This window comes from Gavialis gangeticus, unplaced genomic scaffold (genome assembly GCF_001723915.1).
Source record: "Gavialis gangeticus isolate Ggan-Ray unplaced genomic scaffold, GavGan_comp1, whole genome shotgun sequence".
Classification (NCBI taxonomy): Eukaryota; Metazoa; Chordata; order Crocodylia; family Gavialidae; genus Gavialis; species Gavialis gangeticus.
The window spans coordinates 135,870,436-135,885,613 of NW_017728992.1; the positions used below are offsets into that span (position 1 = coordinate 135,870,436).

At 43.4% G+C, this 15,178-nt stretch overlaps 1 protein-coding gene across 1 annotated transcript in view; it reads right to left on the reverse strand.

Moving 5' to 3' along the window:
* Window positions 1–11,634: 11,634 nt before the first annotated feature.
* Window positions 11,635–15,178, reverse strand: part of JPH1 (junctophilin 1) — a 163,583-nt gene continuing 160,039 nt past the window's right edge. The window contains exons 5-6 of the mRNA XM_019527816.1: window positions 13,606–13,701; window positions 11,635–13,429 (exon numbers count right to left, since the gene is read on the reverse strand). Of these exons, the coding sequence (XP_019383361.1) occupies window positions 13,621–13,701 (81 nt within the window). The 3' untranslated portion in view covers window positions 11,635–13,429; window positions 13,606–13,620. The remainder of the gene's footprint in view (window positions 13,430–13,605; window positions 13,702–15,178) is intronic.

The following is a 15,178-nucleotide window of genomic DNA, read 5'->3' on the forward strand; positions in this document are numbered from 1 at the left end:
CACAAGGCCTTGCACAGAGTTGTATACAATGTTTGATACAAAAAGGAATAGCCATAAATACCAAGAACATTTTTTTGTGTTCTAGGGACTTGTACACAAAGAGGGCATTGGTAGCTGTGTGATAGTTCTCTCACTTATTGGGTGGGTTTCATTGCTTTAGGTTTATCAAAATGTATTATTAGCAGGGAAATCCCATTATGCAAACTATTTCACAGCAGTTTTATGCAGTCAGTCAATATACTCTGCTATCTTAATGTGTCTGCATTATTACTCTTTTGAGAGGAACCTATGTTCTGAGGCCGCTTTAGAATCAACCTCTTACAATTAGACAGTTTGGTTGTTCTCAGTTTTAACATTGTGAAGCTCAAATATGCAGATATTTCACAGGTGGAATGAGGTTTAGAAATGTTTTTGTCTAAAATAGTAGATGTAGTGTGTGATGGTCAGAGATCCTAGAAAGCCCTGGGGGTGAGTCTGTTACTGGAACTTCAGGTACAGCTAAGTGGATTTTTTTTCAAGCTTTTCTAGTGCCATGATTACAAAAAAAATTGCCACCAGCTTCAAGGGGACTGGATTTCACTCTAGTGCAGGGGTTGACATCCAGGGGTACATGTACTCCTGGGGATACCTGGGAAGGCCTTAGGGGGTATGCACAGGCAGCAGGGGATGGAGTGCTGCCACCCACCACCCCGTGCTGCCACCTGCCAGGAGCAGGGCTGGGAGTGGTGGTGGTGAGAGCAGCAGAGCCCCTTTGTGGGCTGCACAGGCGCTGCCCCGCCGGCCGGGTTTTGGGGGGAAGCTTGTACATAGTGGCTGCCACCCAGCACCATGCACTGCCACTACTCCATGTCTGGCTGCGTGCCATTGCCACCCCTACCCTGCTCCATGTCTGGCTGCACACCACACCCCCCACCTCTGGCTTTGCATCTGGCTGCCTACACCTATTAAAAAGGTTGAAAACCCCTGCTCTAGAGCATCCTCAATCAATATATATGTGCATAAGTCATAACACTGTAGTTACAATGTGTAATAAGCCCCAAACAGTCCAGATTCTCAGAAGTCCAACTTGTCTTGTACTAATGTTTAGGGCTGTGTGAAACAACACTGTTTTGTTTCGACTTCCATTTCGCCATTTCCAAGGGACAGTGTTTCATTTTGCTGTTTCAAAGCACTGTTCTGTTTTGTTTCATTGAAACTGTTTTGCTGTTTCGATGTTGTTTCAACGTTTCACCCATAAGCTATTATGGAGAATCACGAAAATGCCTGCAACATTGTTATTTCTTGCCTGATTCGGATGCAGATTGCAGGGATGGTAGCCCCTTCTGAGAGCAGGAAGCCTGCCAAGATTAAAGGAGATAGGTGCAGGGGTTTTTGTGAAATGGCACCTCAAACTGTTCAAAGCAAAACTAGTATTACTTGCTGGCAGCGGCAGCATGCTGTCACTCTGCATGCAGATCCAGAGACCTACACCCCCCAGGAGGAGTCTGGCACAGCCCTGCAGCCCTCCTGGGCAGGGCGCAGGCCCCTGGATCTGTGCGCGGGATAACAGCATGCTGCCCCTGCCAGCTAGTACCAGCACTGGGTTCTTCCCAGAGCTCGGTGTGGGCTGCGCTGGGCAGACTTGGGTGCTGGTCCCAGCCCGCAGTGGCAGCATGCTGTCATCCACATGCTCTGCAGCTGGTGAGTGCAGAGCTTTAAAAAAAGGAAAAAAAAAAAGTCCCACATTCACTGGCTCTGGCGGTGGTGATTGGGGTCTCTGGGTGCTTGTGGCAGAGCCCCCCCCATGCAGTATGGATTGCCCCCCTGCCTGGCACCCACACAGCAGCTGCCCCATCCCACAGGTGCAGCATGGCTTGGCAGGGCCCTGCGTGCTGTTCTGGAGCTGGAGCGGCTCCACCTGGCTGCCAGAGCTCCCAGTTCAATTCCCCAGCTCTCTGATCATTCCTTCAGCTCTTCCTGGGGGCTGCGGCCCACGGATCTGTGCGCAGGGTTTCAGCAGGCTGCTGCTGCTGACTGGGGAAATAACCCAGAGCCACTGCCATCCCCAGCTGGCAGCAGCAGCCTGTGGTCATCCTGCATCATCCGGGGGCCTGCGGCAGGGAAGCGATCAGAGAGCTGGGGGAAAGAGCATGGAGCTGGAGAATCGAACCAGGAACTGGGAGAATGTTCAGGAACCTGAACTTTCCCCAGTCCCCAGTTCGATTGCCCAGCTCTCTGATCATTCCCCTCGCTCTTCCTGGGGGGGGTGCAGGCCCCTGGATCTGTGCGCCAGGTTTTAGCAGGATGCCACTGTAGGCTGGGGCCAGTGGCAGCACCGCAGTCTTCCCAGCGCTCGGCGCAGGCTATGTGAAGCAGCTGGTGCTGGCCTCAGCCTGCAGCAGCAGCCTGCTGAAACCCTGCACACAGATTGGGGCCTGTGCCCCCTGGGAGGAGCTGCAAAAATTATCAGGGAGCTGGGGAACTGAACCAGGAGCTAGATGTCAATATCAGAGCAGTCCTTCCGCCTCCCCTGCCCTTAGTTTCTGTTTAGCTGCACGCAAGTCCAGCTTTAAAACTCAGAATGTTTTGAAACTTTTTTTGAAACATTTCGAGTGCCCCGTTTTGTTTCAAAGCCTTTCATTTCATTTTGATTTTTCTGTTTTTAAACTCGAAACGTGTCGAAACAGCTTTGAAACAAAACGCCTATTGAAATTTCATACAGTCCTAATGCATGGGGTTAAAGTGATTGTCAGACTTTGGGTCCCTTCACATTAGACTGTCCTGGAGCACTGGGATTTTTTTTGCCTTCCTTCATAACCTGCAACAGGGCCCACAACTTAAAATCATCTCTTGCATATTTCACCTAATTCTGTGCCATTACAGGGGCCCCAGTGCACTGGTGACACTTTCTCTCCTGCTTTCTTCCTCTAGCACCGCATAGTTTTTTCATACTAACTGGCCTAAGTTTGTCATAGGCTGCTGTGAGGTATTTTGTGTCTGTGGCACGCATGAGGAAGATGGACACTTGGAAAAATGTGTATTACATTATCACAGGGTCTGGACATGAAGACCCAGTGGTTCCTTCTAGCTCTTAAAGAAGCTGAGCTTCTTGCTAGCAGTTTTTCTCCATGAGGCTGTGGAGCTAGACTTTTCCCTGTCTTTTAAAAAATATTAAATGATTCAGCCATGTAACCTGCTGCATTGGTTCTGCTGCTTAGCAATCAGTTGTGTCAGATAAACAGCTTTGGCCCCTAAAACTGGAGGAGATCTATTCACTTATGTCCTTCCCTTGGGGCCCTCTCACTCTGGTGCTGCTGTTTCTGTTCTGGTCTCCTCCAGGTTTTTGGACCATCTTTGAGCTTCATTGCTGTATTTTTGCAAGATCTCTGAAGCAATGTCTAGCTGGTCTCCCTAGACCCACTTCCATTTTCCTCTTGCAGTCCCCACTCAGTCATTCTTCTTTTCATTGTACGTCCACATAGTTTCATTTTCCTGGTTCAGTCTTCTCTCTTAGGCCCTCCACTCTCCATTTGTTTCTCTCAGATTCTTAGGCTCTCATTCCTGTCACACAGACTTTATTCTCCTCACCTCGTGCTTTGCCCTTAAATCCTACAACTTTCGTAATTTCTTTCCCAGATCCTTAAATGCTTACTTCTTCTGACGCTTCTTTTTTCTCTTCCAGCATGTCAGTGTGTGTAATCTACACTTGTATTGTTATGCAGCACTGTGAGATACTGCATCTGCCTCTTTGGTAAATCTGCCTCCTCTCCCCAAACTCCATCTCTTTTCCCCCCAATCATCTATTTCATCTTTTATTATTTCCCCCTCTCAGATTTCCTTAGTTTCTTCTAATAATCTCCAGTGCTCCTGATTTTCCTTCCTCCATTTTTTCCTCTCCTTAAATGATTTCATCTCACTTCCTTGAACATCCTGTCCTCCTCCTTCCCTCACATCTCTTACTCTTTCCCTCTTCCTCTTAAATCTCCTTCTCTCCTCCATTTGTTTTTCTTACCTTAAAATTTCCCTTGCTCCTAAAGACTGTCACTTGCTTATTCCTAAATACTTCCTTCCTACCCCAATGACAGTGGCCTTTCGGTGGTGTAATTTCTTATTTGTTTGTGGAGGCCCGTTGAAACTGATGCCAGGAATATGTCTCTTTGGTATGGTAGGAATGTACTGAAACCATCTACTGTAAATGGTAATCTAATTGATTACTTTGCTTTTCACAGGATTTAAGCTGTGTGTAGCATTGGACTCCAGACTCTGTGAAATGGTGCTGCTACTCACGCTGCTGCTTCTATGGTAGCAGACCCTGCCTTTTTTTTTTTTATGGCTTCCTAAACCATAGACTCTAGACCAGGGGCGGGCAATTATTTTGGGTGGAAGGCTGCTTACCCAGTTTAGGAAGGCTGTCGAGGGCCGCCTGGGTAGCCCTGCCCCTTGACAGGTGCCCCGCCCCCGGTCACCATCTTGGGACCAACATCCCAATGTCTTGGGACCAATGTCCCAGGGTCAGCACTGGTGGGGCCAAGAGTGGGGCACAGACTGGCAGGGGTCTGTGGAGCTGGGCTGGGCTGCACCAGCTCCATAGGGCCCCTGTCGGCTGGGACCCTGCACTCCTGCCACCCTGCTCTGGACTCTGCCGGCACTGGCCCTGGGACACTGGTGCAGGCCCCGTGCTCCTGCTGGCCCCCCAGCCCCGTGGTACAGGTGGGGGGCAGTGCATATTGCTCCCCCCTGCTCACCCCCTCCCCTCTCTCCCGTGCTCCTTCCCTGCTTGGGATCTCCCCCAACTTACCTGAGCTTTCCACGCTGGGGCAGGCATGTGCTCCCAGGCCAGAAGCCGTGGCTGGGGCTTCTGGCTGGGGGGTGGGGCTGGGCGCACCCCATTGTTATTGGAGTCTCCTGGGTTTCCCCTTGGTCCTACTGCCCTTGGTTCCTGTCATTTTTGACAGGAACCAAGGGCAGAGAAATATTAATTTTCTACATTTTTTTTTTTTTTTTTTAGGGGCCCTGTGGGCTGGATAGAATGGCGTTGTGGGCCGGATTTTGCCCACCCCTGCTCTAGAGCTGTCTCAAGTGCAATGGGAGTGCCAGTGCAGTGTGTTTGCAGCCTCCGCTGTATTTGTGGTATTTTTCTCAACTAAAAATGTAAATAAAGTAAAAATAAACACGCTTATCTTAAAATATCAGACACCATTCTAATCTGGTAGACTGCATCACCACAACAACAAGGTTAAATGGAGTTCAGAAAACCCATTCTTCAAAAACATATAGTGCTCTAACTAACCCAGAGTTGTTGCAACCTGATTGATTACTGAACTGCATTCAATAAAAATTGACTTTTTTTTTCCCTTCTGAAAGCAAGCCAAACAGGGTAGGGGCCTTATTCAGGCCTGGATCAATACTTCCAGTTTTGATGCCATTGCTCTAAAAGTTGAATCAAAACCTCAGAATAAAATCTTCCAAAATTTGGAAGATATTCCATATTTCAGGCAGGTGCAACTTGTTTTATAGGTGTCTCTCTAAATTGTTAGCTTGTAAGGGGTGGCATGAAGCAGCTGATGATGGAAGTGGGAGTGAAAGTGACTTACTGGATTTACTCAAATATAAGATGACCTTGAATATAAGACGAACCCCCCAAAATTAGGTGAGGCATGGGGAAACTACAGCCCATGGGCTAGATCTGTCCCACCAAGGTGTTTGGCCTATGGTGGATCACTCAGCCCTGCCCGGCCTAGGCATTGGTGGAAGCCTGGCCCATGGTGCGTGTGGTCACCTCTGCTGACCCCAGGACATGTAGTGGGGTGGGGGCAACACGGCAACTAGATTCTGCTTCCTGGCAGCCCCTGCAGTGGCAGCACCTTCCAACTGCTGTTTCCAGTGTTGTCACTGCTGCTGGACCCAGCTCCCCGTTGCCCGGGTACTCTGGCTTGTCCACCCCACATCTACTGCCAGGGGTGATGGATAAAGTGGGTGCATGGGTGGGGTCTCCATGGAGCCTGACAGTAGGGACAGAAGCTGCAGAGGGAAAGTAAAGGGCAAGAGACTGCTGTGGGTATGACTGTCCCCAACCTGGGCTCAAGGTCCAAGTCAGAGCCACAGCAGTTGCCTATTCCCCCCTCCACTTCATATGCAGATATAAGCAAAATATAAGACAAGGAGCTTTTTCCCCATGCTATTTTGGAGGTGGAGGAACCTTATCTTGTCTTTGAGTAAATCTGGTATATTCATGCAGTTCCAAATACCCGTTCTTCAGAGTTTCATAGTTGGTGTTGGGTTGGAAGGGGCCTGAGCAGATCACGTCTGACTCCCTGCCATGGGGTCTATGTTGTCTTTTAGTGAACTGATACCATATGCTCATGTGAGGGGTGACATCTTTTCTCCTGAATTTCTCTTGTCAGAGGACTGTTGGAGTAACTAGGATCTTGGAAATACTAGGGAACTGATTTTGTAAAACAATTTGGAGTCCTTCTTTTCAGTTATCCTCTGCATAAACAATTCGTGTCCTCCAGCTTTTGATTAAATTACAAAACCTGAGGCCAGTCTTTGAGAAGCAGAATGAAAACAGTAAAGTAACAAGCTGTAAGTGTATATAGCCTGGACATTTTGGGGAACTCTGATTTTCCTGGTACAGTCTGGTAAATCAGTCCAACTGCTTGTCCTAAGGTGTAAGGGATGGAGGAGGCACATGGAAGCCCAGTTGAGTGAGCTAGAATGAATTTGCAACCCAAGGTATTTTTTTCCCCCAAGAGCTCCTGCGTTCATATATCAAGTCCTAAAATAATCATACCACACAGTCCACACAGTAAATCAAGAACCCCCAGAGGACTCCAAACTCCTGTTTCTTAGCTGGAGTCAGCTGCGGCAATCTATTCATTCTTTTTCATGATCTTATGAAAGACATTTATAGCGAGTCACTACCCAGCTGATATCAGATTTTTCATCAGAGGTGCCAGGATTGACTGGCAATAAAATCAGCTCCAATCTGAAAGCTGTGGACATAGGGGTTTCAGTCACATGGTAACAACCTTAGGAATGAAGAAAATGGGTCAAATTGGAAACGGTGGCCTAATGCATGCATTTCAAATACTCTAAGAGTACTTAGAGTACTCTTAGAAGTACTTTTCAAGTAAAGTACTCTTTCAAGTACTCTAAGAGTTTTTGCAACTGCAGTTGTTCGTATCAGCAGCAACTTTGACCAACATAGCTGAGCAGTGTGTCTAATAGGAAAAAAATTGATTCATTAGAGCAAGAACATATGAATGTATAGGACTATTGGGCTCCCAGCTCAGTTAGAGACACTAGAGGGATTAACAATTATTATGTATCAAAGAGACTTCCACAGGAGATCAGGCAAATCTAAAGTCTTTCTTTTTTAGGAAATACTGGATAACTTTCCTCTTTGGAAAAGCCTTTCCTTTTTCAGAATGATACTCTCAATGACGCCCTAGTTGTACCCCAAAAAGCTTCAAATGACTCACCCTAAAATTACACTAAACACATTTACTTAAAAATGCAAATAGATAAATAAAAACAAAAGCACCCAAAACAAAACCACTGATCCACAAGCCCAACTCCTACAAGATAATGTAGTCCAAAAAAAGGAAGATGTCAAAGATGCCATGACCTCCATTAGGGACTTCCCTGTTCCTATCAATTCTTATCCAGAAAGTGATCAGTTAGCAGTACAAAACCTTGAGACAAACAGATGTAAAACTTCTATCTCCATCCCAAACTAAATGCCAATAGTGCTATGATCTGTTTCTTTCTGAAAGCCTTCTGTTATGGAGCAGATGATACCCGTTTCAGTTCATTTTTAATACAGTAGCCTATAAATTAGTAGCATGCCTCTTTTTTGGCAGATGCTGCTTTTGTTAGTTATTTTCCTGAGGAAGAGAGGGGAAGGAAGGAATTGCGATAGTTGCAGGGATTGCAATATTTGAGACATGCTCTAGTAGAGCCATCTGCAGCATCTGTTACCCCATACAGTTCTTTATTCTGCTTAATATTAATTGTGTTCTTCACTATTTCTGTGAATATTAAACCAGGGACTTCGGAAATAGTAAATTTTGAAGGCTTAGTTATCTTCTTCATTTCACTTTTAACTCTTCAGTTTTCAGGTAACCATGCAGGAAGAGGAGAGTAGAATGGGCCATCTCCTCTGACTAGATGAGCATTAATAAACTATTTCCAGAACCCCTTTTATATACTTAGCAGCCATAACTTATTCATATTTTTAATTACTCTATGTTCATATGTCTTTACATGGCAGTAGGTTTGTTACATAGCATCCCAGCGTTGTCTGATTTTTTTTATTATATAGCTTAGCTATATCTTAATAGGGTTCTTAGCTTCTCTCTCTGGACATGTCTACATATGCAATTAATGCCCAGAAAGCTTACTGTGAAGTAAAATACTGCACAGTAAGCTTTCTCCAGCAGGGCATCTACACTTGCTCCCATTGGGATCAGTTCAGGGCAGGGCTACTTCACCCTGCTGTGTCTACAGCAGCCAGGAAGAGCTCCAGGCTGGTGCCTTGGGTTGGCAGGGGGCATCAGAGTCAGGCTCTTGTCTCCCAGGGAGTTAGGGGAAGCTGTCCCACCTCCAGGGCACCTGCCTCCCAGCCCTGTGCCTGGTCTGCGGATCGGGGCAGGGGACTGGGAAAGAGTGTGCTCCCCACAGATCTTTCCCACTGCCTTGCCCTGATTGGCCAACTGGGGCAGGGGGCTGGAAAAGAGCTGCAGGGGAGGGGACTCTTTCCCAACCTCCTGCCCTGGTCAGCTGGTGGGGCAGCTAGCAGCGAGTCCGGGAGCCCCTGGCTGGGTGGGGAATCTCTGCCCAGCCAGTGGGGGCTGGGAGCTGTCCCACCAATGAAGCAGCTAGTATTTACAGGTAGCTAGCTAGTATTTACAGATATTAGCTAACTGCACAGTGGACTAATATACTGAGTAGTAGCCTTTGTAAGCACAATTACATGGTGATGCTTTACTGCCCTGTAGATTAGTCTACTGCATAGTAAAGCATTGCATGTAGACACACCTCTGTGTAAAAAATGTTCGTGCAAATGATTATTTTCTAGATTTGTTAGGAAAGCTTCACAGAAGGGTCACTTTTTTCTTTTCATGAAGTCTGCATTCAGTATGACTGATAGTGGTTTATACTGTAAATGTAAGAGGAAAATTTTGGTTGAATATATCACAGGACCAGAATTTTTTAACACTGAATCCTTTCTTCCTCTCTGTCATACCAATACACAAACTAAAACACTTCCCACCCTAACTTCCCATCAAATACAAAGGTGGAACAGAGGTTAAATAAAGGATTGTTGTATGTGCTAGGAAGACATAGTACATTTTCTCAACTTTCGGTGCCTCACAGTTGTTCATTTGGAATTTTCCAACATAAGAGAAAATATCTTATCTAATTAGACAAATCAATACAGTGTAATAAAATAAGTAAGAAAATTTACATTACTGGAAAAGATGTGCCTGTGGAACAACAGCATTCTGTTTCCACAGGCCACAGGTAAAGTTCCCATTCATCTCCAGTCTCATTATGCCTGAAATTGTGAGAATGAGGAATGCCCACAGGCAAAGAAAGATACTATATTTTAAATCTGATTATGAAAACATGGTCTTCTTTATTTCTATGGAAATCCTTTGCTCATTACTGGGAAGATTTTCATATGAATTAGTTCACTGTCACATTCATAATACTGCAGAAATATTTCATGTCCCACAAATCCCACTCTTGAAGATATGAAGAATATGGTATGATCAGGAAGAGGTGGTTTGATAACCTCTTAATGAAATCATCAAAGTACCATAGAAATATTCTCCCTTCCTTATTCTCAAGAACTCATTTGCTCAAGGTAGAGTCAAAATAGCCTTTAGAGGTGGTTTTCTTTATGTAGAAACAACATTCTTGCAGCTAACTTTATGAGGACAAATTAAAAAGGTAGCTATGTATAAGCTCTTAAATGTATTGCCATTAATCTTAATAAGCTCCTAAAATGTATTGCCATTATAAGGAAGCTCCTGAAAACTGCTGTATCTTTTTTTTCTAGTTCAGGGCTAAATAACTGGTGGGCCATGGGCCACATATGGCCTACAAAGTGTTGAACTGCAGCTGATGTGCTTCCTCCCCCGCTCCACATTGCTCTGGCTGCAACAGCAGCTGGAGTCTCCATGTCTCCCCTCCTTCCTCCAACTGCTACTTTCAGCCCTTGTTTCTGTCCCAGGGATGTAGCAGGAGGACTCTGGAGCCATGTGGCTGTGTTGTGCAGCATGGGATCACTACTGCACAGAGGTGGTGGTGGGGAGACGTGCAGTGAGGGTGGGCACCCTGTGCAGCAGTTGGGGCATTGCCCACATGGATGCATAGTGCAGAGGAAATGCATAGTGGAGGGGAAAGGTGTCTCCGTGGCCTGCAGCCTGTAGGTCTGTGGCTTGCCTGTGGTGTGTGGTACTTGCTGGTATGGTCTGCGGGGCAAGCAGTTCCTGGCTGCTTATAAGGGAATGCTTCAGTACTGGTTAACAAGTAGCCGGAATGGGAGAGGGAAAGAAAATAAAACTCTGTACAGATGTACTTGCTATGTATCCCAGCCAGCTTTGCTAGAGTTCTGGATCCACACATGTTCTTGGCATAGAACTTTGGTTTAAAGGACATGGGATCTACCTGTTGGACCCATGCAGATCCTGAGAATGAGGGAGATTTAAAAACCTTTGCAGATTTCTTTCTAGCAAGAGAGATGGGGAGACTATTCACTCTCTGATTTTTAAGGTTTATTAACAATTCACTTAATGAGCATTATTCATGGATCTGAAATGACATAAAAATCCTATCCAGGAAGGCAGGCAAAAGAGGAGAACAGTTGCATAATACAGCTTTCAACATATTTTAAACTTCTTCCGCTTATAAATTATATAGTGCTTGGCAAATCCTGACTCATTTGCAGACAATGCCATTGACTTCAGCTTGCATCGACTTCAAAGGAACCAGGATTAAGTTTGAAAGAGGTATTTTTCAGGAAAAACACTGTATTACACCGTTTGCGTAAACATAACAAAAAACTTATCTGCAACTCTGTTAATAACCATCTTTTTATTAGAGCAAATACAGTTGTGAAAACTGTACATTATACATTTTGGGTTCAAGAATTATAAATAGAGGAACTCTGTAGATAAAGAGTTAATTCTTTCACAGCAAGAAACTTTAGAGACAAAGTGACATAATTAAGTACATTGGCAGGCTTCATGTGTTGTCCAAAATGTAGTGTACAGTATAACAATCAATTATAAATAGCCTTTCATGTAAAATACAGCTGTGCACATTTTAGAAAAATACCAACAAATTGTTTTGAGCTTTGTTTTTTAAAAAAGCTTATAAATCGTACATATTTATAAATGGTACTATGTGCTTACTTAAATTTATAAACATTTTCATGAGTTGTGTTACCCATTCTCTCGAGCATAAAGAATTTTAAATAAATATTTAATAAGAATTAAATATGTCAGTTAGAAAATTAGCTCCTTTGGGAGGAGATGTGTGGTGGGCTGGGGTGGAAGGAACACTTATCCATTAATCAAAGCTTACGCAATTACTTTTAAAAATTTGTTCTAATTTTAAAAATCACTTTCCTAAATTTAAAGTAAAGCACAATTTTCTTTTATCCTTTAAAAAATAAATATACAAATTATTTTCATTTGCTCTCTTTCTGCTTTCTTCTTTATTCCACACTGGTCAAAACACAGGATTCTCAACATACTTCTGCAAAAAACACCACTGTGTTACTGCCCTGCTTTAAGCTGTTTCAAGGCTACACAATATTCAGTCCACACCTACGTTACTTTGTGCTGCATCAAAAGATAGCTAATGTAGTCATTAAGTAACTTCTCAATTAAACCATGCAAACAATTATAAAGTTTACAAACAGATTCAAAAACTATAAAATATGAAATCTTTTCTAACAGAGATAAAATAAACCATATTCCATCCAAGCCCTTTGCTTTTTATGTTTTAAATTAAAATATTTACTTTCAAACTACCACACCACATACAGTTTCTTTAAGTAAATAAGCATGCTTTTGAGTCATATAGGGTACAATAATTACAGTGTAATGGCACATAAAAGAAACATGATCATATCATTGTAACAAAGGACTCTAAAACTACTTAAGACAAACGATCCAAATGAATTACTGAGGCTTTAATTTCTTTTTTCTGAGGTAAAATTATGGATGGACTTTAAAGACACTGAAGGCATCAGATTGATAACAATCATTTTAATAGATCTAAATGCTCTACCTGAATGTATTCAACACACAGCTAGTATTTTAAAATTCTGATAATTTACGCATGTTAACTAGCTTAACTTTCATTGGCATTAATGTGCACTCAGATGAGACTAACTGCTGGCAAAGTATCTCAGTGTTGAAACAGAATTATTCAAATCACCAATTACCACAACACCAGAGTCAGAAAAAACACCATGCAAAACTTGTATCTTTGATATTCCACCTTCCTTTTTTAATGTACTGATAACTGCCTGAAGATTCTCCCTTTGTCTCTTAAATAATTTTGCTTGGTATTGACGCAAGCATTTGAGCATGTTTAGGAAGATATAAACAGCAGCTTAAAATTTTATCATTACCATATATTACCTACAAAAACTTAAAGTAAAAAGACTTTATAGGCTTAGGAAAATGAGTTTCAAGAATTATACCTTCAAATAAAAAAATATATGTTTACTATAACTCTATCTTCTGCTTCTGCTGCTAGGTGTAACTAGTAAATGTTTCCAGGCTGGACTATGTACTATGTCATGGCTATACATCAGGTTTAATAAACAACGAATGAACAGAATCATGCGCAAGCAAATGAAATTCAATCTCCCAGAACATTGCAGGAGATGTTAAAAGCAGCAGGTAATGGAATAAGACTGGTGAGTGATGCTGCTAACTATTTCTTCTAATGAGATAGGAGTGAACGCTGGAATCACTTCCACAGCAACAGAATCCTCTGACCACATTCCTCTGGCAGTCGTTTTCCCATCTCCCCACTAAAAACATCAGACGGTAAAATAGTAAGGCAGCTGTTAGCTTCCATCAACAAAAAGTGCAGCTCCGTACATTTCCAGTTTAGTCACACTGCTGGAACAGATGGAGTAGCCAACGTGCTTCACCGGCTGGGCTGCTTCAGCGGATTTGTTGTGCTTGTTTTCCAACGTGGCTGCTTGCTTCAACTTTCAGAGGACCCCAGAGCCACAGATCATCAGCAGCGAGACTGATCGGGCCCCTGGCTGAATTTTCCAAGTTTCATCTCTCTTGCGTCTCATCCTAATTGCAAGCCTCCTTCCCTGTGTCTGAGTATGACTGGTGCCATTTAAAAGGCTGATGACACAACTGCAGAGAATTGTGGGCTAACACCACTAGTTGTCATGACTTCACTGAAGGGTCAAAACAGTTACATCGTTAAATAACTATGTTGAATCACATTCAGGCATAGCTAAAATTAAAGTGGGAAATATTAAAAGTTTGCAAATAAATCTTTATAATTTGAACGGGCTGTTTTTAAACTGAGGTGGATTACAGTGATCTTAAATGAAAACAAAACTTTTCTTACCTTTCCTAATTCCAATCAAGTTAGAAAATGGACAAAAAGAATGGCTAAACCAATATTCAACAGCATTACCAGGGCAATCATGACTGAGTTAGGACCCTGAAAATAAAATAAAATGGATTCTGATTACATTTTTTTAACAAACATGTCAAACGAACCTAATGTAGCCCTGAACAAAGTGCAGGCTCTACAAGAACTGACAATAGCAAACATGTATTGATCCTGTCTTGACCATTTCACCTTCCTTTGGAAGATTAATTACATTTAAAGGTACAAATTCTGCTCTTGATAAACAAAACACTTAAACTCATTATTTCTGGCATTCAGTTGTGCTAAATACCATCTGTGTGCAAAATGCAAGGGACGCAGTAAAAGCAGGTGAGATTAAATGTGGTGTCACACTGGTTTAATCAAGTCAGGATTAAGTTGTTTTTCTGGAAAATGTGATTGTACAAATGAAAGCAAAATATTGCAGATAAAAACTATGCCAGGTTTTTATCACAAAATTCAAACCCGCAATCTTAGGGTTAAGAATTAGAGCATAGCATTTCTTCCCTTGTTTATGCTTCTTCACAGAGTCCAGTCTCTCTCTAATGTGAGAAATATAATTGTGAATAATGTAAAACCAGATACTGGAATGGTGTTTTTCTTGGAATTCCTCCTTTTTCCTTTTCTTCCACAAGAAATATGACCAACAAAAAGATATCAAATAGCTGCTAGTAAAATAATATCCCCCAGAAATCTTTCAGTAAAGCCTTAAATTGTAATTTAAACATCTGCAGAATTACAAACCTGCTTTTGCTCTTACTGAAGTTAATGGTACAATTCTCTCATTTTATAAATGGAAGCAGTTAGTTTTGTGGAGAAAGATGGATGTCGAAACAGAAGGTACTAGCTAAATTTCTAAAGTATTAGAAAGCTGGTTCTTAATTGTTCTCTAGTGTCCCAACCTTTATATGAAACGGATAACAAAAGTTCCAGTCCAGCTATGTACAGCTTCTTCTAAGCAATGTCCTAATGGTCTCTCTTATAGTAATGTTCATTTATGAATAATTTGGAATTTATACTTGGCAGAAGGTGATCCTTTTATTTCTGGTTTCTCCTTCTAAAACATTTGGTTGCTTATGAGCAGGGATCCCGGTTTTCCCTGATAATCCTTCCCCCCCCAATCCTCTGATAAATAAAATTGCAAATTCTCTGATTAAAAAACCCAAAATCCATGATAAAAATTAAAGGCACCTCACTCCCCCCCACAGCCTCTGCAGTCCTGCTCGTGCCGCTTACACACACGAGCTTATACAAACCAGTGTGACACTACCTGTGTGTTGCCCAAAACAGCCCCCAGCCCCCCCCACACATACCCCACCCCAGCTGGGCGGGGGTAAGCGGCTTGCAGAGGGACACTGTTGGCCTCGCACCCCCATCTTGCGCCTCCTGCACCGCTTGCCCAGAGCAGGGGTGAGGGCAGTGGTGCCCCACTGTGGGCCTCACATGCCTGCCTGGCCGGTGGAAAGGGGCGGGCTCGCACATGGCGGCCGCCACCGCAGTATCGCACTGTGCGTCCTGTGCTTTCCTG